Genomic DNA, 24589 nt, shown 5'->3' with positions numbered 1-24589 from the left:
GGAAGAAGAACTAGAGGCGGAAAGATATAGGCAGGATGATACTTCCAAGGAAGTGATAATGCATCCACTGCCTCCGCCTGAGGATCCCGGGATCTGGACAGATACCTGGGAAGTTTCTTGTTTAGATGAGAAGCCATCAGATCTATTTCTGGGAGTTCCCACATTTGAACAATCTGAAGAAATACCTCTGGGTGAAGAGACCATTCGCCCGGATGCAACATTTGGCGACTGAAATAATCCGCTTCCCAATTGTCTATACCTGGGATATGAACCGCAGAGATTAGACAGGAGCTGGATTCCGCCCAAACCAGAATTCGAGATACTTCTTTCATAGCCAGAGGACTGTGAGTCCCTCCTTGATGATTGATGTATGCCACAGATGTGACATTGTCTGTCTGAAAACAAATGAACGACTCTCTCTTCAGAAGAGGCCAAGACTGAAGAGCTCTGAAAATTGCACGGAGTTCCAAAATATTGATTGGTAATCTCACCTCCTGAGATTCCCAAACCCCTTGTGCCATCAGAGACCCCCACACAGCTCCCCAACCTGTAAGACTTGTATCTGTTGAGATTATAGTCCAGGTCGGAAGAACAAAAGAAGCCCCCTGAATTAAACGATGGTGATCTGTCCACCACGTCAGAGAATGTCGGACAATCGGTTTTAAAGATATTAATTGAGATATCTTTGTGTAATCCCTGCACCATTGGTTCAGCATACAGAGCTGAAGAGGTCGCATGTGAAAACGAGCAAAAGGGGATCGCGTCCGATGCAGCAGTCATAAGACCTAGAATTTCCATGCATAAGGCTACCGAAGGGAATGATTGTGACTGAAGGTTTCGATAAGCTGAAATCAATTTTAGACGTCTCTTGTCTGTCAAAGATAGAGTCATGGACACTGAATCTATCTGGAACCCTAAAAAGGTTACCCTTGTCTGAGGAATCAATGAACTTTTTAGTGAATTGATTCTCCAACCATGATCTTGAAGAAACAACACAAGTCGATTCGTATGAGATTCTGCTAAATGTGAAGACTGAGCAAGTACCAAGATATCGTCCAAATAAGGAAATACCACAATACCCTGTTCTCTGATTACAGACAGAAGGGCACCGAGAACCTTTGTAAAAATTCTTGGAGCTGTAGCTAGGCCAAACGGCAGAGCCACAAACTGGTAATGCTTGTCCAGGAAAGAGAATCTCAGGAACTGATAGTGAGCTGGATGAATCGGAATATGCAGATATGCATCCTGTAAATCTATTGTAGACATATAATGCCCTTGCTGAACAAAAGGCAGGATAGTCCTTACAGTTACCATTTTGAATGTTGGTATCCTTACATAACGATTCAATATTTTTAGATCCAGAACTGGTCTGAAGGAATTCTCCTTCTTGGGTACAATGAAGAGATTCGAATAAAACCCCAGCCCCTGTTCCAAAACTGGAACTGGCATAATTACTCCAGCCAACTCTAGATCTGAAACACATTTCAGAAATGCTTGAGCTTTCACTGGGTTTACTGGGACACGGGAAAGAAAAAATCTCTTTGCAGGAGGTCTTATCTTGAAACCAATTCTGTACCCTTCTGAAACAATGTTCTGAATCCAAAGATTGTGAACAGAATTGATCCAAATTTCTTTGAAAAAACGTAATCTGCCCCCTACCAGCTGAGCTGGAATGAGGGCCGCACCTTCATGTGGACTTAGAAGCTGGCTTTGCTTTTCTAGAAGGCTTGGATTTATTCCAGACTGGAGATGGTTTCCAAACTGAAACTGCTCCTGAGGATGAAGGATCAGGCTTTTGTTCTTTGTTGAAACGAAAGGAACGAAAACGATTATTAGCCCTGTTTTTACCTTTAGATTTTTTATCCTGTGGTAAAAAAGTTCCTTTCCCACCAGTAACAGTTGAGATAATAGAATCCAACTGAGAACCAAATAATTTATTACCCTGGAAAGAAAGGGAAAGTAGAGTTGATTTAGAAGACATATCAGCATTCCAAGTTTTAAGCCATAAAGCTCTTCTAGCTAAAATAGCTAGAGACATAAACCTGACATCAACTCTGATAATATAAAAAATGGCATCACAGATAAAATTATAAGCATGTTGAAGAAGAATAATAATATTATGAGAATCATGATCTGTTACTTGTTGCGCTAAAGTTTCCAACCAAAAAGTTGAAGCTGCAGCAACATCAGCCAATGATATAGCAGGTCTAAGAAGATTACCTGAACACAGATAAGCTTTTCTTAGAAAGGATTCAATTTTCCTATCTAAAGGATCCTTAAAGGAAGTACCATCTGCCGTAGGAATAGTAGTACGTTTAGCAAGGGTAGAAATAGCCCCATCAACTTTAGGGATTTTGTCCCAAAACTCTAATCTGTCGGACGGTACAGGATATAATTGCTTAAAACGTTTAGAAGGAGTAAATGAATTACCCAAATTAATCCATTCTCTGGAAATTACTTCAGAAATAGCACCAGGAACAGGAAAAACTTCTGGAATAACCACAGGAGATCTAAAGACCTTGTCTAAACGTTTAGATTTAGTATCAAGGGGACCAGAATCCTCAATTTCTAATGCAATTAGGACTTCTTTAAGTAAAGAACGGATAAATTCCATTTTAAATAAATATGACGATTTATCAGCATCAACCTCGGAGACAGAATCCTCTGTATCAGAAGAATCATTAGAATCAGAATGATGATGTTCATTTAAAAATTCATCTGTATAAAGAGAAGTTTTAAAAGACTTTTTATGTTTACCAGAAGGAGGAATAACAGACATAGCCTTCTTAATGGATTCAGAAACAAAATCTCTTATGTTATCAGGAACACTCTGAACATTAGATGTTGATGGAACTGCAACAGGTAATGGTACTTTACTAAAGGAAATATTTTCTGCATTAACAAGTTTGTCATGACATTTAATACAAACAACAGCTGGAGGAACAACTACCAAAAGTTTACAGCAGATACACTTAGCTTTGGTAGTTCCAGCACCAGGCAGCGATTTTCCAGTATTTTCTTCTGACTCAGTTGCAACGTGGGACATCTTGCAATATGTAATAGAAAAAACAACATATAAAGCAAAATTGATCAAATTCCTTAAATGACAGTTTCAGGAATGGGAAAAAATGCCAGTGAACAAGCTTCTAGCAACCAGAAGCAACAAATAATGAGACTTAAATAAAGTGGAGACAAATTTGATGCCCACAATATTTGGCGCCTAAATGCTATTAGCGCCAAAAATGACGCCACATCCGGAACACCGACATTTTTGGCGCGAAAAACGTAAAAAATGACGCAACTTCCGGCGACACGTATGACGCCGGAAATAGAAAAAAATTTTCGCGCCAAGAAAGTCAGCGCCAAGAATGACGCAATAAAATGAAGCATTTTCAGCCCCCGCGAGCCTAACAGCCCACAGGGAAAAAGTCAAATTTTAAGGTAAGATAAAAATGATATATTCAAATGCATTATCCCAAATATGAAACTGACTGTCTGAAATAAGGAAACGTTGAACATCCTGAGTCAAGGCAAATAAATGTTTGAATACATATATTTAGAACTTTATAAAAAAGTGCCCAACCATAGCTTTAGAGTGTCACAGAAAATAAGACTTACTTACCCCAGGACACTCATCTACATGTTGTAGAAAGCCAAACCAGTACTGAAACGAGAATCAGCAGAGGTAATGGTATATATAAGAGTATATCGTCGATCTGAAAAGGGAGGTAAGAGATGAATCTCTACGACCGATAACAGAGAACCCATGAAATAGACCCCGTAGAAGGAGATCATTGAATTCAAACAGGCAATACTCTCCTCACATCCCTCTGACATTCACTGCAGGCTGAGAGGAAAACCGGGCTCAAACCTGCTGCGGAGCGCATATCAACGTAGAATCTAGCACAAACTTACTTCACCACCTCCATAGGAGGCAAAGTTTGTAAAACTGATTTGTGGGTGTGGTGAGGGGTGTATTTATAGGCATTTTGAGGTTTGGGAAACTTTGCCCCTCCTGGTAGGAATGTATATCCCATACGTCACTAGCTCATGGACTCTTGCTAATTACATGAAAGAAAACACGTTTTTTAAACACACAATCATTTAAATACATATTATAGCATTATACAATAAAATACATATAAATAAAACAATGTATATGCATGTACAATATACCCACAATCCCAGAGCTCCTATAGGTTTAATAGTATGTTTTTTGGTTTTGTCTTTATTAACAATGGAGATCTCAGGCATAAGGATTATATAGGCGTTTCGTGGGAGTTTAATGAGTGTTTCATGGGAGTAGCTTGTATTTCAACGGGGATACATCACCGTGGGTTTCTAATTTTCAAAGCGCTGCCCTCCATCTTGGAAGCACCTTTTTCAGCAATATCAATCTCGCCAGCTTTTCAGTGGCAATAATTATACACTGTAAGAAAATTTTGTGAATTTACAGTGAGACTTAATTTACATATGCATAATATGAAGTGTTACTACGCCAAAAGCATTATTTGTTTTAGTGAACACAAAGTCTATGTTGTGTAAACATACTTTGAATACAGTCCCTCCGTGAATGCAGATGAGTGGCGATGTGGGTGGACTTTTGCTAAAGCTGCGACCCCTATTATTTACTATGGGAGACACATCGAGACTAGAGATTCAGCACTCATTTTTTAGAATATATCACCAGACTCACTGACTGAGAGACTGGTGAGGCCAAAAAGGCAATTTCTTGTGGATGTGACAACGTTCTAAATATCATAGCCTTATTTGTGTCATACACACCACAGCTGACTCTCTGAGAATGTGTAGTGTTTGAATACTGGTGCATGGGACACACAACATAAATTTTACCTAAAAGATTTCTGCTAATGGAAGTATATTGACATTTTTTTTTTAATTTAAAATCTAAATACGCCCATGCACATTTCAGCCTTGACATTTCTACTCCTTTAAGTGTGTTGTCTTTTAAAGCAAAATTTTAAGGACTTTTTGAGAATTGTTATTATGAACACTATGCCTAAAATATAAAGGAAAAAGGAGGACTACCTAAAAATGCCCCCCAGGACCTGCTTCATTATGGCAAGGACCACTAAACTCACCACACTAATAAGTTGAGCCAATGATACCATGAGTTGTACAGTGACTTGTTCTGACCCGTTGGTTGCTGGACGAATCAGCTTGTTGTAGCGTGAAGGATCCAACAAGAATTCCACCAACCGCTCTTCTGTGTCTGTTGCCAGGCTCCCTTAAAGAAATAGAGGTCCAGGTGTCAGTTAGAATGTATGGCGTGATAGGAATAATCAGTCACAGGGAAGATGAATTAGAATATAGCCACAATGGCACTTAGTAGCCTAAACAAGTAACAACTAACTAGACACCCACAGTTCTGTAACCCCCAATCATAACCAACATGCTTTCCCAATCCCTACTACCCCCAAACAACCCCCCCCCTTTTTTAAAAATGTTTTGTATCTTCTCTCTCTTTCTTCCTTGCACTTCTCCTCTTTCCCCCTTCTCAGGGGAATGTTTCCCCCCCCCTTTTTAGTGGATTATCCATTCAATAAAAGATGAAACTAAAATAATTTCAAAAACATAATCTGGGTATGATAGCTCTACGTTGATTGTGAATATGTTAAATAAGGATATAATATTAAATGTTTGAATTCTACAAGGAGTTAAGTCGGATATGTTCATGGACAATTACTCATTTCCTCTTATTCTTCCATGGACAATTGAGATGACAGTTGAGAGCAGTTGAGAGCATATAAAAAAAGGACTTCTCAAAACCATAATTTGGTTATTACCTTCGTTTGATAACCAGATTTCAAGGTCAACATATCTATGTATGTAACGATTTCAATTTTTTGTGAATAATAAAAAAAAAATTGAAAAAAAAGGAATATAGCCACAATACTACTTAACACCAAAAAACAAATGCAACTTACAAATAAATATAAATAGTAGGGACAGCATCCATGATTTCAAATATGTTGGGAGAAATAGCTGGGTTGTAAAATAGTAATGATAAGTAAAATAGAAATGATAAAATAATAATTAATAATAAGGATTTATTTACATAAAATGTAAATAATATTAATAATAAGGATCTATCTCAGCTGCCGTATATGTTATTTTCTACCTTTATGTAGTTAAGATTTATTTTTTATGTGTTGCTTTATGGTCAAATAAGTATTAATTTTATTTTCCCTTTGTGCCAAGCCTGCTATTATGTTCTGCTAATGTAAAAGGACATTAAAATAATGTAAAATTGTGCTTGTCTCACACTCCTTAGGAAGCTAAAAAAAGCAAAATCTGTAACCTGAAAATACTGCAAACTGCCTAAACCAGCTATTTGATTTGCAGCATTTGCAGATAACAGAATGTGCTTATTTACGGCCTAGATTTAGAGTTTTGTCGGTAACGACCCGCATAGCTAACGCATGCTTTTTTTCCCCCGCACCTTTTAAATACCGCTGGTATTTAGAGTTCACAGAATGGCTGCGTTAGGCTCCAAAAAGGGAGCGTATAGCATATTTACCACCACTGCAACTCTCGATACCAGCGGTGCTTACGGACGCGGCCAGCTTCAAAAACTGCCCCATAGGAAACAATGGGGCAGTTTGAGCTGAAAAAAAACCTAACACCTGCTCCTAACGCAGCCCCATTGTTTCCTATGGGGAAACACTTCCTAAGTCTAAACCTAACACTTATTAACATGTACCCCGAGTCTAAACACCCCTAACCTTACACTTATTAACCCCTAATCTGCCGCCCCCGCTATCGCTGACACCTGCATATTTTTTTTAACCCCTAATCTGCCGCTCCGTACAGCGCCGCAACCTACATTATACCTATGTACCCCTAATCTGCTGCCCCTAACACCACCGACCCCTATATTATATTTATTAACCCCTAATATGCCGCCCCCAACGTCGCCTCCACCTACTTACAATAATTAACCCCTATTCTGCCAACCGGACCTCACCGCTACTATAATAAATGTATTAACCCCTAAAGCTAACTCTAACCCGAACCCTAACACCCCCCTAAGTTAAATATAATTTAAATCTAACGAAATAAATTAACTCTTATTAAATAAATTATTCCTTTATATTTAAGTATTTAAAGCTAAATACTTACCTGTAAAATAAACCCTAATATAGCTACAATATAAATTATAATTATATTGTAGCTATTTTAGGATTAATATTTATTTTACAGGCAACTTTGTAATTATTTTAACCAGGTACAATAGCTATTAAATAGTTAATAACTATTTAATAGTTACCTAGTTAAAATAATTACAAAATTACCTGTAAAATAAATCCTAACCTAAGTTACAATTAAACCTAACACTACACTATCAATAAATTAATTAAATAAAATACCTACAATTACCTACAATTAAACCTAACACTACACTATCAATAAATTAATTAAATACAATACCTACAAATAAATACAATTAAATAAACTAACTAAAGTACAAAAAATAAAAAAGAACTAAGTTACAAAAAATAAAATATTTACAAACATTAGAAAAATATTACAACAATTTTAAACTAATTACACCTACTCTAAGCCCCCTAATAAAATAACAAAGACCCCCAAAATAAAAATATGCCCTACCCTATTCTAAAATTAAAATAGAAAAGCTCTTTTACCTTACAGCCCTGAAAAGGGCCCTTTGCGGGGCATGCCCCAAAGAATTCAGCTCTTTTGCCTGTAAAAAAAAACCATACAATACCCCCCCCCCAACATTACAACCCACCACCCACATACCCCTAATCTAACCCAAACCCCCCTTAAATAAACCTAACACTAAGCCCCTGAAGATCTCCCTACCTTGTCTTCACCATGCCGGGTTCACCGATCGATCCAGAAGAGCCTCCGATGTCTTGATCCAAGCCCAAGCGGGGGGCTGAAGATTTCCATGATCCGGCTGAAGTCTTCATCCAAGCGGGAGCTGAAGAGGACCATGATCGGGCTGAAGTCTTCTATCAAGCGGCATCTTCAATCTTCTTTCTTCCGGATCCATGGTCATCCCGCCGATGCGGAACATCCATCTTCACCGACGACTTCCCGACGAATGACGGTTCCTTTAAGGGACGTCATCCAAGATGGCGTCCCTCGAATTCCGATTGGCTGATAGGATTCTATCAGCCAATCGGAATTAAGGTAGGAAAATTCTGATTTTCAGAATTTTCCTACCTTAATTCCGATTGGCTGATAGAGGATGGATCCGCGCTGGAGGTCTTCAAGATGGAGCCGGTCGTCATCGGATGGAAGAACATAGAAGATGCGGCTTGGATGAAGATGTTTGCCGGTCCGGATCGACTCTTCTGCCCGGATAGGATGAAGACTTCTGCCCGAAGATGGAATTCTTTAGCCGCCGCTTGGATCCAGACTTCAGCCGGATGATGGACGTCACTCTTCAGCCTCAGCTTGGGCTTGGATGAAGACTTCGGAGGCTCCTCTGGACCGATCGAGACTCGGTGTGGTGAAGACAAGGTAGGGAGATCTTCAGGGGCTTAGTGTTAGGTTTATTTAAGGGGGGTTTGGGTTAGATTAGGGGTATGCGGGTGGTGGGTTGTAATGTTGGGGGGGTATTGTTTTTTTTTTTTTTTTACAGGCAAAAGAGCTGAATTCTTTGGGGCATGCCCCGCAAAGGGCCCTTTTAAGGGCTGGTAAGGTAAAAGAGCTTTTATATTTTAATTTTAGAATAGGGTAGGGCATTTTTTTATTTTGGGGGGCTTTGTTATTTTATTAGGGGGCTTAGAGTAGGTGTAATTAGTTTAAAATTGTTGTAATATTTTTCTAATGTTTGTACATATTTTTTTATTTTTTGTAACTTAGTTCTTTTTTATTTTTTGTACTTTAGTTAGTTTATTTAATTGTGTTTATTTGTAGGTATTTTATTGATAGTGTAGTGTTAGGTTTAATTGTAACTTAGGTTAGGATTTATTTTACAGGACATTTTGTAATTATTTTAACTAGGTAGCTATTAAATAGTTATTAACTATTTAATAGCTATTGTACCTGGTTAAAATAATTACAAAGTTGCCTGTAAAATAAATATTAATCCTAAAATAGCTACAATATAATTATAATTTATATTGTAGCTATATTAGGGTTTATTTTACAGGTAAGTATTTAGCTTTAAATAGGAATAATTTATTTAATAAGAGTTAATTTATTTCGTTAGATTTAAATTATATTTAACTTAGGGGGGTGTTAGTGTTAGGGTTAGACTTAGCTTTAGGGGTTAATACATTTAATATAGTAGCGGTGAGGTCCGGTCGGCAGATTAGGGGTTAATACTTGAAATTAGGTGTCGCAGATGTTAGGGAGGGCAGATTAGGGGTTAATACTATTTATAACTTTATTATAGTAGCGGCGAGGTCCGGTCGGCAGATTAGGGGTTAATAAATGTAGGTAGGTAGCGGCGACGTTGAGGGGGGCAGATTAGGGGTTAATAAATATAATATAGGGGTCGGCGGTGTTAGGGGCAGCAGATTGGGGTACATAAGTATAACGTAGGTGGCGGCGGTGTGCGGTCGACAGATTAGGGGTTAAAAAAATTTAATCGAGTGGCGGCGATGTGGGGGGGGGGCCTCGGTTTAGGGGTATATAGGTAGTTTATGGGTGTTAGTGTACTTTAGAGCACAGTAGTTAAGAGCTTTATGAACCGGCGTTAGCCCAAAAAGCTCTTAACTCCTGGGTTTTTTCTGCGGCTGGAGTTTTGTCGTTAGATTTCTAATGCTCACTTCAGCCAAGACTCTAAATACCGGCGTTAGAAAGATCCCATTGAAAAGATAGGATACGCAATTGGCGTAGGGGGATCTGCGGTATGGAAAAGTCGCGGCTGCAAAGTGAGCGTTAGACCCTTTCCTGACTGACTCCAAATACCAGCGGGTGGTAAAAACCAGCGTTAGGAGCCTCTAACGCTGGTTTTGACGGCTACCGCCAAACTCTAAATCTAGCCGTTAGTTTCCTAGGGAGTGTGAAACGAGCAGAATTTATATATAAAAGCAAGATTGGTTGAACGAATGAATGAATTAAATGTATTAATTAGTTAAGGTAAATGATCCTTCCTACCTAAAATGTACTCACTTGTGGAGCTGGAAAAGACAACCATAATGTATTATTTGTGCACTGAATTCCCAATATAAAGCCTTAAAATACATAAGTAGGAAAGTCACTAACAACTCTATTAAATGTTGTTTTTTAAATGCTTTGTAACATATAAAAACATAGAATTTGACGGTAGATAAGAACAAAAAGGCACATCAAGTCTACCCATATTACATGTTACTGTTTTCTTAGCATAGCCTTATGCATGTCCCAGGCGGTTTTTAAATTATTTTCCAGCCCCTGTGTTTACCACCTCTATTGGAAGTTAATTCCATGAATCCACCACCCTTCTGTAAAAAAAATGGTTCCTCACATTTTTCCTGAATCTGCTAACCTCTAACTTAAGATTGTGACCCCTTGTTTTGGTATTTCCGTTTTTGTGGAAAATGCTCTCAGCTTCCAATTTATGTCCAAATTACAAGTGGAGTGGTAGTTTGCATTTTCGCTATAGCGAAAACTCCACTAGGATTTTAATTGTTGCACTAGTCGGGTTGCACTGGTATTACAAGTTGAAAGTAAACTGTTTTTCTCCAGCGGTATCCCGACTTGTGCAAAAAGTTGGAAATCGAAAATCGTGATTGCGTTTTCACAATTCCCCCATAGAAGTCAATGTGGAAAAAAAGTAAAACAAAAGTAAAAAAAATAAACAACAAACACCCCACCCTCTCATGCAAACACCATAACATATTCTCATTAGCGCTAACCCGACATGAAAATATGAATATTTAATATTAAAATGTTATTTATGTAACGGAATATGTTCTATTTATTCATCAATAAATATTTCAATATATATATCTGATGTTTTTTTAAACAAATATATATTTATACCTATATATATATATATATATATATATATAGATGATTATATAGTTATAGATATATACAGATATATAGGAACATCTATTTAGAAATACTTAGAACATATTCTGCTATGTGTAGAACATTGAGATGTGAAATATTTACAGTAAATACATAGTTAAAACCTTTAAATATGAATAGTGAATAAATATGCTTTTACATGTTTTCATCTACTTAAAGGCGAAAAGGCTCTAATGCAATTATATATATGTTTACATATATATTAATATGTTTATATGTGTATATATGTCTGTAAATACATATATACACACATATAAATACATTAATATATATGTACACACACACACACACATATATATATATATATATATATATATATATATATATATATATATAGTAACAAACGATTGCACTCACAGGACTTTCACAAACCAACATCAAAATTTAATGGAACGTTTTCTGAGATATGATCTCCTTCATCAGTATGATGCTGATGAAAGAGATCATATCTCCCAAAACGTTCCAATAAATTTAGATTTTGGTTTGTGAAAGTCCTGTGAGTGCAATCGTTTGTTAATATATTGAATCATATCTTTGCACCCAGGGAGACCAAGCTTCAAACACTTCAGCAATGGACCCTGTCACTGACAGGCTTAAGAATCCACATCCATCCGGATATTGTGAGCTATCTAGAGCTCAAAAAAACACAAGGAATCATCATCTAGCTGTATTTACAGCAGTTCATGTAACTATTTATTACGGTTTTCCATCATAAACACCAACTTATCCACCTGAACTCTGGAAGCTTTTCAGAGCTCAAAACCACCGCAAGGAATTTACCTTCAGCTGTACTTACAGCATCCTATACCACAATATCACTAATTTTTATCAGCTAGCTGTTTTTGCACCAGCCCTGATAAGAAAAAAACTCACTACTGGATTTAGAGAAATATACTATATTTCATCTGCTCACCTATTTCTGTCCCTGATCTGGACTATTATCAAAGAGGATTTCTGTTAATCATTTTTTATTGGACATTGGAAAATAAAAGTGTTTTTATTTTAAATTTCACTTTGTGTCCTTGCAAGCATCATTTATACACATCTCATGAGTGCTGCAATTAATATCCACAATTGATCTCATAGTATGTAAACTGAACACTAATTGGTTTGCATACATAAAGTTTATACCATACTCCAGAGAGGAGAAGCCTTTCAAGTATAAAGAAGGGGAAAAGAAATAAACAGCAACAAGGAAAGAAATCCAGCAAAAAGAATTAAAGTGTCTCTACCTAACTCCAGAGAGGAGAAGTTTGTCTGAAATACCAACATATTTCTACTCCAGGGATATCAAGATTTCCACCTGCTAAAAGTTTCTGCATAACAGCTGGAAACATCTTTACCACAGATAGGGATTACATCCCCTCCATGCTTCCAACATACCTCACATGTTTGAGGTTAAATAAGGTAAGCACATTTAAATCTCACGTTTAGTTTTTGATTGCCTAGTACTGACATACTGCACCATAATTTGGTTTTGTTTTTGTTTTTCTCCATTCTATGTGCGCTGAACTCTGAAACTCAACTCCATACCTTTTTCCTTCACATTCCATTTGATGATAGTGGAATATTCAGCTGCCATTGAAATATATCAGGAGGAACTATTTAGCGCAAAATAACCATTTGCAACGTACACAGCGCAGATCAAGAAACACCCAAGCAACACTTTCTACACACACACATATATATATATATATATATATATATATATATATACAGTATATATACATACATACAAATACATCTTTAGACATGTATGTATTTCAATGTTCCTTTGCTTGCCTTTTATCTCATATCTTTGAGCCTTTAGAACTTTTGTGTGCAATATTTTTTTTAAATATTAGACAGTTATAAGTGTAAGTGTACTTGCTAATGTATTTTTGTTGTGTTTTGTGACACTTTTTATTTTCGGAAACCAGTTAACCAAAGCTCTGAGTTTGCGGTAAGGATTCTAGAGTAAACTTGTTATATGAGCGCAATTTAAACGGAGCACAAATGATCGCGGAAACTCTTGCAAAATCATTTGCGTTCCACTTGTAATCTATCCCTTAGTAAGTCCCTTCATATATTTGAAGGTTTCAATCATGTCACCTCTTTACGTTCTTTACAGTAAGTAAAGTACTATTGAGACTATAATTGGCCTTTGGGTTTTTGGACCCTATATGCATAATTTTGCTCTTGGTAATATTACATGTTAGGTCCCATTTATTTGCCAAGTCCTCCAGTTTTTAAATATCACTCTTGGAACATCAACTCTGTTACAATTTTTTTGTATCATCAGCAAACAAACATACCATCCTCTGGAGTCCAAAACAGGTTAAACAAAACAGACCCAAGAACTGACCCAGGGACAACACCACTAGTAACTGACCCCTCATTTGAATATACTACATTAATTGAAACCATTTGCCTTCTATCCTTAAGCCAGCATTTTACACACTTAACAATAATAGCATCAACTCCAAGGCAATACATTTTGTGAATGTTTGTTGTGTGGGACAGTGTCAAATGCTACCAATCTCCTCCCTGGTCTATTAATTTAGTTACATGGTCAAATAAATCAAATAGATGAGTGTGACATGATCTTCTAGCAGTGAAACCATGCTGTCCTTAGTCTTCTAAGTTGTGTGCCTGAAGGTAAAAACAAGTCTTTCCTTTAAAAGAGTTTCCATTAATTTCCCTGTAATTGAGGTCAAATTGACTGACCTAGTTATAGTTAGCAGAATCTTCCCTACTATCCTTTTAATAAAGAGGGACTACCTTAGTATTTTTCCAGTCTTCTGTAGCAACTCCTGTAAACAGCGACTGATTAAATAAATCAGCTAATGCCTAATGGAGTAGATATCACAGATCAAAGTTCGCTTAGAACCCTTGGATGAATATTATCTGGACCTTCAGACTTATTTACTTTTATTTTTGATAAAGCCCTTAAAACCTCTTCCTCTGTAAAAAGAGAAGTACTACTCACATTATAATTTAAAGTAACATCCCTTAAAAGGATACAGAACCCAAAATGTTTATTTTATTATTCATATAGAACACACCATTTTAAACAACTTTCCCATTATCATTTTTCTTTGTTTTCTTGTTATTCTTTGTTGAAGAGAAGAAAGGTAAGTTTAGGCGTTTGCACATCTCTGTAGCACAATATGGCAGCAGTTTTGCAACAATGTTTTACATTTGCAAGAGCACTAGATAGCAGCAGCACTATTTCCTGTCATGCAGTGCCACAGAAATGTGCACGCTACCTATCTAGATATCTCTTCAACAAAGAATAACATGAGAACAACACAAATTTGATAATAGAAGTAAAATTATATTCTCTATCTGAATCATGAAATAATTGTTTTCACTATCTTTACATTCTGTTGTGAAGACGGAACAAAAGTAATCATTTAGAGATTTGCTATTTGTTTATCTCCTTCCACTACTCTACCATCCTATTAGTCTTACTGTCCCTTCACTAGTTTTTCTCGTTTCACTGATATATCTAAAGAAGGTTTTCTATCCATGTGCTATTCTCTGAATTAGCCTTTCTGCTTGACTCCTTTATCATTTTTGTTGGGTTCTCCATTTTCCCTATCTTATTCTGAGTAAGTGGGGCCCATTTATCAAGCTCCGAACGTAGCTTGTGGGCCCGTGTTTCTGGCGAGTCTTCAGACTCGCCAGAAACAGCAGTTATGAAGCAGTGGTCTAAAGACCGCTGCTCCATAACCCTGTCTGCCTGCTCTGATGAAGTGGATAGGAATCACCGGAAATCAACCCTATCAAATACGATCGGTTTGATTGACACCCCCCTGCTGGCGGCTGATTGGCCGCAAGTCTGCAGGGGGCGACGTTACACCAGCAGCTCTTGTGAGCTGCTGATGCAATGCTGAATACGGAGAGCGTATTGCACTCCGCATTCAGCAAAGTCTTGCGGACCTGATCCGCACTCTCGGATCAGGTCTGCAAGACCTTAGATAAATAGGCCCCAGTGTGTGAATTTTTTATAGTCTTTTTTGTCTTAACGGCATGTGCTGCTTTTCTTGAAAACCTTATTGGTTTTAATTTTATTTTACAAATAAGCATAATACAGTGTTTAGTTACATCTAATAACATAATTTATGCTTACTTGATAAATTTCTTTCTTTCCGGATATGGTGAGTCCATGGAATCATCAATTACTAGTGGGAATATCTCTCCTGACCAGCAGGAGGCGGCAAAGAGCACCACAGCAAAAACTTTTAAATACCACTCCCCTTACCCACAATCCCCAGTCATTCGACAAAAAGGAAAGGAGAAAGGAAGTAATATAAGGTGCAGAGGTTCCTGATGTTTACAGAAAAATAAACTTAAATAAAGGGTGGGCCGTGGACTCACCATATCCGGAAAGAAAGAAAATTATTAGGTAAGCATAAATTATGTTTTCTTTCCTAACATATGGTGAGTCCACGGAATCATCAATTACTAGTGGGAATCAATACCCAAGCTAGAGGACACGGATGATAAGGGAGGGACAAGACAGGTAACCTAAACAGAAGGCACCACTGCTTGAAGAATCTTTCTCCCAAAAGAAGCCTTTACCTGAAGCAAAAGTATCAAATTTAAAAAACATTGAAAAAGTGTGTAAGGATGACCAAGTAGCAGCCCTACAAATCTGTTCCATAGAAGCTCCATTATTAAAAGCCCAAGAAGAAAGAGCCGTGATTCTCTCAGGAGGCTGCCGTCCAGCAGTCTCATAAGTCAAGCGAAAAATACTCCTCAACAAAAAAGAAAAGAAGAAGCCGTAGCTTTCTGACCCTTTCTCTTCCCAGAATAAACAACAAATAAGGAAGAAGACTGACAAAAATCCTTAGTTGCCTGTAAATAAAATACGTACCACATCTAGGTTGTGCAACAAACGTTCCTTATGAGAAGAAGGATCAGGACAAAAGGAAGGAACAACAATCTTGATTAATATTCCCATCCGAAACCACCTTAGGAAGAAAAACTAAGGCAGTACGCAGAACTACATAATCAGAATTAAAAATAAGGAAAAGAGATTCATACTGCAAAGCTGAAAGCTCCGAAACTCTTCGAGCAGAAGAAATAGCAACCAAAAACAAAACTTTCCAGAATAAACACTTAATATCCAAAGAATGCATAGGTTCAAAAGGAGCATGTTGAAGAACTCTAAGAACCAAATTGAGACTCCACAAAGGAGTAGCAAATTTAGAACCTGGCAAAAAGACTTAACACCTGGCATATCTGCCAGACGTTTATGCAACAAAATAGATAAAGCAGAAATTTGACCCCTCAAGGTACTAGCAGATAAACCCTTCTCCAAACACTCTTGGAGAAAATACAAAATCCTAGGAATTTTAACTCTATTCCAAGAAAAACCTCTGGAATCACACCAATACAAATATATAGGCCAAATCTTATAATAAATCTTTCTAGACACAGGCTTACGAGCCTTAATCATAGCTTCAATAACTGATTCAGAAAAACGTTCAATCTCCAAGCAGTCAGCTTCAGAGAAATGAGATTTGGATGAAGGAAGGGCCCCTGAAGTAGAAGGCCCTTCCATAACGAAGACTCCAAGGTGGAAGAGATGAAATCTCCACCAGATCCGCATACCAGATTCTGCGAGGCCACGCCGGGACAATGAGAATCACCAACGCCCTCTCCTGTCTGATTCGAGCAATGACCCGTGGAAGGAGAGCGAACGGAGGAAAAACATACGCTAGACTGAAGTTCCAAGGAATGGCCAGAGCATCTAACAGTACAGCCTGAGGATCTCGAAACCGTGACCCATACCTTCTGACGAGATGCCATGAGATCCAGTTCCGGCTGCCCCCACTTGAGAATCAAGTTAGAAAATACCTCCGGATGGAGTACCCACTCCCCTGGATGAAAAGTCTGTCAGCATAGAAAATCCGCTTCCCAATTGTCCACCCCAGGAATGTGGATCGCATACAGACAACAATTGTGGGACTCTGCCCACTGAATAATCCTGGCTACCTCTGTCATGGCAAAGGAACTCCGTGTGTCCCCCGATAATTGATATAAGCCACGGACGTTATGTTGTCCGACTGAAATCTGATAATTTGGACTGAAGCTAACTGAGGCCAGGCCAGAAGAGCATTGAAGATTGCCCTCAGTTCTAGAATATTTATAGGAAGAACCGACTCCTCCCGATTCCAAAGACCCTGTGCCTTTAATGAACCCCAGACAGCTCCCCATCCCAAGACTGACATCCATGATCACAATCACCCAGGTAGGTCTGCGGAAGCAGGTTCCCAGAGAAGATCCTGGGACAACCACCACAGAAGAGAGTTTCTTATCTCCTGATCAAAAACAATACGTGGAAACACATCCGCATAATCCCCTTTCCATTGTCTGAGCATGCACAACTGCAGAGGCCTGAGATGGAACCAAGCAAACAGAATGATGTCTATAACTGACACCATCAGATTAATAACCTCCATACACTGAGCTACTGATGACCAGGGAAAGGCCAAAAGAATAAGACAAGGATTGAAGATCTTTGATTTTCTGGCCTCTATCAGAAAAAACTTCATTTCTAGGGAATCTATTATTGTTCCCAAAAATACCACTCCTGTAGCCGGAATCAAGGAACTTTTTCCTAAATTCCCCTTCCAACCGTGGAAGTGCAGAAAAGACAATATCTCCGTGAGGGAGCTTGCTTGTGAATAGATGGCGCCTGAACCAGAAAAATCGTCCAGATAAGGTGCCATTGCAACACCCTGTAACCAAAGAACTGCCAAAAATGCTCCCAGAACCTTCAGAAAAATCCTGGGAGCCATAGCAAGACCAAATGGAAAAGCCACAAACTGAAAATGTTTGTCTAGAAACGCAAATCTTGAAAACTTGTGATAATCCTTGTGGATAGGAAAATGTAGATACACATCCTTTAAATCCACTGTGGTCATGAACTGACCCTCCTGAACTAAAGGAAGAATGGAACGAACAGTCTCCATCTTGAAAGATGGAACTCTGAGAAACTTGTTCACACTCTTGAAATCTAGAATAGGACGGAATGTTCCCTCTCTTTTGGGAACTATGAACAGATCGGAATAAAAACCCAGACCCTGCTCCTGAAAAGGAACAGGAACTATTACTCCCATATCGGAAAGATCCTGGACACAACACAAGAATGCCTCTCTCTTTATGTGGTTTACAGATAACCTGGAAAGAAGAAACCTGCCCCTGGGATAAGTCCTGAACTCTAGCTTGTAACCCTGGGATACAATGTTCACCACCCAGGGATCCGGAACATCCCAAACCCAAGCCTGAGCGAAAAAGAAAATCTGCCCCCCACAAGATCCGCTCCCGGATCGGGGGCAGACCCTTCATGCTGACTTTGAGTCAGTAACAGGCTTTATAAATTGCTTCCCCTTATTGCAGGAATGATTGGACTTCCAGGAAGACTTAAAATGCTCCTGCTTGGAAGAGGAAGGGGAAGGTTTAGCTGAGAAGTTCCGAAAGGAACGAAAATTACTTTGACGCTTTTGTATATGTCTTTTATCCTGAGGAAAAAAAATGACCCTTACCTCCCGTAATATCAGAAATAATTTCAGCCAGACCTGGTCCAAACAAGTAAGCAGCAAACAAGGGAAAGAAAGTTAAATGGAGAGTAACCACGGTTATGTATGTCAATCAACTTGAGAACAGTATATCGATCAGCTAGCTCCCAATTCACAATACATGTAGTGTTTTTGAATATTGACAGAATTGTGTAACCAGGTCCTGTGAGGTTTCCCTGCCCCAGACTTGGACCGGTGAGACTCGTATTCCACCGCTAAATGCACATATATTAAAGTGAATATGCAAATACACTAGATATCTAGTAAACAATATACGCCAAGAGTCCACACCTCATACCTGTGTGCTGCTGGATCCTGAACGACAGTCCGTTACGGCAGAATGTCCGTTCTCCTTCTTATGTATGGAACGTCTAGTTCAGCTTATAACCAGCTCCTGCGGTAATCCTGAGTGAGCTCTGATGGCTGCGGTGGGTAACTCCTCCTTCCGTTAGCGTCCCAGGTGATGAGTGTAATGATGCGGTCAGGGTTGCGGTGCAATACCTAGCTGCTGTGCTGCACTGAAGGCCGGTCAATGAGAACAAAGGTGAAAAAAGGAGCACAAGCAGCGGTACATTGCACAAAAATAAATTTATTTACAAGTAGCAAACATAGCGCCTTGGCGCTCAGAGTGAAGAAAAATGACAAACAAACAAAACAAAAACGTGAGAGGGGAGATAACACCCCGGGGTAAATACTGTCAAGAAAATCAATAAGACTAGCAACAGGAGAACAGGTATACGCGTTTCAGCTTACAGCCTTACTCATTACCTGGCTAAAACATAGTGAAGTGAACTTAAAAGCAGTAGCTAGTCTTCCCATTGGTAGTTGGGAACACTCCCCTCAATTAATCCTCCAATGGGTATTTATTTACGTAGCTGTGAACACCTTAGAAAGCACAGGGGTATACACTAGTGTCAGCACAAAGTAAATAAGGTAAATACATATAGATTTAGAATGGAAACAATTCCTGCACAAAGTTAACTACATATTGTGTAATAACAATCTAACATGTATAAACAATTGCAGTGAGCAAAAATATATTCGGTGGGAGAGAGGAAAGAGAGCTCCGGACCCAGCTGGAAGCATTCGTGGTACAAGGAGACCGCTTCATGTTTACTGAAATGAAAAATACAGATAATATAACATGAGCATGGAACATCAGGTGTTTGCACCCAGTGACATACTTGTCAAGTAAATGTTAAGCTATAGTTAAAAGACCCTAGACATAAAGACTAAACCCTAGCAATAATAATAATGGTGGTGCAATTACCCATTAATCAAGGTAAAGTCAAATGTGTCTAAAAATACATAAGTACTGTTTTCATGTGCATTCCTTTCTATAAGGGACTGTGGGTAGCTTTTGTATAAAGAACCTGGCTTGCAACGGGTAAATTAACCCTGAGGGCATACTGGAGTACCAGATATCAGAGTGATTATACTTAAAATTTCTGAGTAGTTAGGCTCCTACGCTCATGGAGTAACATAGTATGGACAGGGTAAACCGGGTGGGGGAGAGGATTAGGCCCTACCAAAAATTGATGAGGTCATATTCTGAGTTCAGGCCTTCTGGAACCCTCGTCCTGAGCTTAAAAATCCAGAAGGCCTCCCTCTCCCCCAACCTGCGGACCCTGTCAACTCCCCCCTTACAGGGAGCCACCCTCTCAATGATGGTCCAGGAAAAAGAGCTTGTATCTTTCTGGTGTGTGCCCGCAAAGTGTTGAATCAGTGCTGTTGTGAGTACACCCGCCCTTATATCACTAAGGTGCTCTTTAATACGGGTTCTGGCCTCTCTTGTCGTAAGGCCTACATATTGGAGGGAACATTCCCTACAAGAAATGACATAAACCACATATGTAGACCTACAGTTGAGGCAAGAATCTATCATAAAACTCTGACCTGTCATCAGTGAGATGAACTGGTTACCAGGGGCCAACTTCTCACAAGCCACACATGTACGATGGTGGCAGTGAAATGTGCCCTTACAGCTCAACCATGAAGAGGTGGGTTGTCCTGTCTTTTTAATTCTTGTGGGTGCCACAATGTTGCCTATTGTTCTATTTTTCTTATAGGAGTACCTTAGGCCATCAGCAACTACTTTCTGGAGTTTATCATCTGCAGATAGCATATTAAAGTTATGCCTCACTATCTGGCAGATTTCCCTGTATTGTCTTGAGTACTCCGTTAAAAAGACAACTTTGTTGTCTTTCTCTTCCTGAGTACTGGATTTAGGTCTAAGAAGTCTTTCCCTGGGTATTCCTCTTACGGTGTTCCTGGCTTTAGTGATGACAGAACTCCTATAGCCCCTCTCTTTCAAGCGTATGGTCAGTTCATTGGCCTGTTTCTCATAGACCTCTGCATCACTGCAGTTCCTTTTCAGCCTAATGAACTGACCCTTCGCTACACCTTTGAACACTCCCGGCGGGTGGCAGCTAGCCGCATGTAGCAGTGAGTTGCCCGAGATGGGTTTGCGGTAGGTCTCTGAGCTGATAAACTGATCCTGCCTACCTCTAAGGGTCACATCTAAAAAGTTGATGGTGTCACTTTGTATCTCATTTGTAAAGTGAATCCCCATGGAGTCATCATCCAGACTTCTTATAAATGCTTGTAATTCGGATTCACTAACTCCCCATATAAAGAGGAGGTCGTCGATGTAGCGACCGTACCAAACCACTTTGTCCTTGTGAGGATTCCCATCTCCATAGACGTGGGACAGCTCCCACCAACCCATGAACAGGTTGGCGTAGGAGGGGGCAAATTTCACCCCCATAGCCGTCCCACGCCTCTGGAGAAAGAAATCCCCCTCAAATTCAAAGTAGTTATGGTTGAGAAGGAAGTTAGTAACTTCCACCACAAAATTCACAAAGTCTGATTCCGGTCCATATTGTTTTTCTAAGAAAAACCGAATGGCCTGTAACCCCTTCCTGTGTGGAATAGAGGTATATAGCGATTTTACATCGGCTGTCAACCAAACATAGTGTTTACTCCAAACTACTTTTGACAGAAGATTGAGTACATGCTTAGTATCAGAAAGAAAGCTCCATAGAGCACTCACCATTGGCTGCAGAACATGATCCAGCCACTCTGACAGGTGCTCCAGCAGGGATCCAATGCCACTCACGATTGGCCTCCCCTGTACATTAACAGTGGACTTGTGAACCTTAGGCAGGTGGTTGAATGTAGGAATGGTGGGATTAGACACTATGAGATAATCACGTGTCTTGGCATCAATAAAGCCCAGCTCCACACCATCATCCACAAGGGAGGCCAACCGCCGCTGGAACCTCCCCGTCGGATCACCCGGCAGAGCACTGTAATCATCAATATTTCTTAATTGCCTATAGGCCTCCTCCCTGAAGCTACTGGCATTGAGCACCACTATGGTGCCACCTTTATCTGCGGCCCTCACCACTATGTTTTCATTGCTAGCCAGGCTGTCTAGTGCCTTCCTCTGTAGTGCAGAAATGTTGTTATGTTGGCCCCTCTCTGACTTATAATACAACTTTGTGAGGTCTGACTCTACCCTCTGTTGGAATTTCTCTAGGACTTGACCTCTGTTTTGGATGGGATAAAACGAGGACCTACATTTAAAGGATGGAACCTGTATATACCCGGCCCCACTGGCCTCATCCCCTAGTGTCTCCAGAGACCTAATGTCACAGAGTTCCTGGAAACTTAGTTGATTATCGGGCCCTAAGCCTACCAAGCTTCCTGACCTGTTCCTGGGAATGGATGTTGTTACGGTTACCCTTAGTCTCGCTGAGAGATGGACCGCTTAGTAGCCTGGATCCCTATTGCTAAAGAGGGGAGAAGCTGCTTTCCATAGTATTCTATATGAGTCTCGCAAATATAGAATAATCTCCCTTAGCTGCAGTACAGCTAGGATACCCTTCTGCCCACAAAAACGAGTCAACGCTGCGATTGAGGGTCAAACAAGAACTCAGGACTGGGATGCCCAGCCTGCTTTTTATTAAGGTTACATGCACACAGGGCACTCCCAGGGGGAGAGGGGGGGAAGCACAAAATCCCCCATCACACATTTAGATAGAGAGCACTGTCCTTTGACAGGCCACAATAGGATTACAGTACTTAAGATAACAAGTTTACAAGTTCATCTTATCAATTAGCAGTCTGGCTCCAGAGGTGATTAGACAATAGTTTCTAAAAGCTGAAAAAAAAGAGTTAACTCTTTATGAAATGAAACTTGTTACGGTTTTCTTGGAGCCCTTCTTAGGCGCTGGCTTGCTGGTTCAGGCATTGCTGCTGGGAAATAAGCTCTTCACAACAAAATAACTAATGCTTCTGTAACATTGCTCCCTTTCTGTGGAACACTCTGGCAGACACGGTCTGACCCCTTTTCGGGGCAGACTAAGGCTGTCCAGACCGCTGGTTATGCGGGGCTGAGGTCGGTTTGTCTGGACAACCCGTCGGCGTTGCCATTCTGTTTCCCAGGTCTGTAAGTAATGGTGAAATTGAAGGTTTGCAACGATAAGCTCCAACGTAATAGCCTGCCGTTATCTCCAGAGACCCGGTTCAGCCACACCAACGGGTTATGGTCGGTGACCAGAGTGAACTCCTGACCATATAAATAGGGAGTCAATTTCTTTAATGCCCATACCAAAGCCAAACACTCCTTTTCGACCGCTGCATAGCTGACTTCGCGGGGCAGGAGCTTCCGGCTGATGTAGGCAACTGGATGCTCCCCTCCATCTTCGCCTACTTGGCTGAGGACGGCTCCCAGCCCGAACATGGAAGCATCTGTATGGACGATAAAACGTTTGTTAAGGGCTGGGGCCGCCAAGACAGGAGCGTTAATTAGAGCATTTTTGAGAGCCTGGAAAGCCGTTTCACAGTGGGGAGACCACAGGACCTGTCGAGGTAAGTTCTTCTTGGTCAAGTCAGTCAGGGGTTTGGCAAGTGTGCTGTAGTCTGGTACGAACCGTCTATAGTACCCTGCCGTGCCCAGGAAGGCTAGGACCTGAGTCTTAGTGATGGGGGTGGGCCAATTGGCGACAGCTTCTATTTTGGCCGGCTCTGGTCGCTGCTTTCCACACCCCACCCGGTGACCCAGGTACTGTACCTCGGCCATCCCAAAGTGGCATTTTTCTGGCTTCAGAGTCAGGCCAGCAGCCCGGATCTGATCCAGAACCATTCCCACATGAGCTAAGTGGTCCTCCCAGGACTCACTGTGGATCGCTATGTCGTCCAGGTAGGCGCAAGCAAAACTCTGGAAGCCATCCAGGAGCCTATCCACCAAGCGCTGGAATGTAGCTGGGGCATTCTTCATCCCAAACGGCATTACCCTAAACTGATATAAGCCGAATGGGGTGACGAATGCCGACTTGGGGATAGCCTCCGGGGCCAGGGGAATCTGCCAGTAACCTTTGCAGAGGTCAATAGTGGTCAGGTAATTTCCCCTGGCTATACGATCGAGTAGCTCGTCTACCCTGGGCATAGGGTAAGCGTCCGTCACAGTATTTTCATTGAGCCTCCGATAGTCTACGCAGAACCGGGTGGTCCCATCTTTCTTGGGCACCAAGACAACTGGGGAGGCCCAGGGACTATCGGAGGGCTCAATTACCCTGAGCTGGAGCATCTCATCGATCTCCTTCTTCATTCCTGTCCTAACTGCTTCGGGGATTCGGTACGGAGCCTGGCGCAAGGGAGCTTGTCCCGGAGTATCTACCTGGTGGGTGGTTAAAGTAGTGTACCCTGGCTTCGGGGAGAAGGTGAGGTGTTTGGACTGGAGGAGTTGGTTGAGCTGCTCCCTTTCAGTGGGGCTAAGTTGGTCCCCTATCTGAACCTGCGCCACTATACCTGTGGGGAGGCTCTTTTCTAATAGGTCTGGAATGGGTAAACTGTCGGGGTCTTCCTGAGGGGAACAACATACGGCCGTCACGTTCTCTGGTCGCTCAAAATATTCCTTGAGCATGTTTACATGGAATGTCTTTCTAAGATTGTTGTCGTGGCAGCTAGCTATCACATAAGTGGTGTCTCCCCTT

The 24589-nt window shown here is 40.3% G+C and overlaps 1 protein-coding gene across 1 annotated transcript in view; it reads right to left on the bottom strand.

Annotated features, from left to right (window-relative positions):
- Positions 1-24589, bottom strand: part of CHRNB2 (cholinergic receptor nicotinic beta 2 subunit) — a 199878-nt gene that overhangs the window by 36789 nt on the left and 138500 nt on the right. Inside the window, exon 2 of the mRNA XM_053704462.1 lies at positions 5103-5248. Within this exon, the coding sequence (XP_053560437.1) occupies positions 5103-5248 (146 nt within the window). The remainder of the gene's footprint in view (positions 1-5102; positions 5249-24589) is intronic.

Source organism: Bombina bombina, chromosome 1 (genome assembly GCF_027579735.1).
Source record: "Bombina bombina isolate aBomBom1 chromosome 1, aBomBom1.pri, whole genome shotgun sequence".
NCBI classification, from domain to species: Eukaryota; Metazoa; Chordata; class Amphibia; order Anura; family Bombinatoridae; genus Bombina; species Bombina bombina.
Note: the sequence above shows the minus strand (reverse complement) of the source record. Positions and strands in the feature narration are given on the sequence as shown.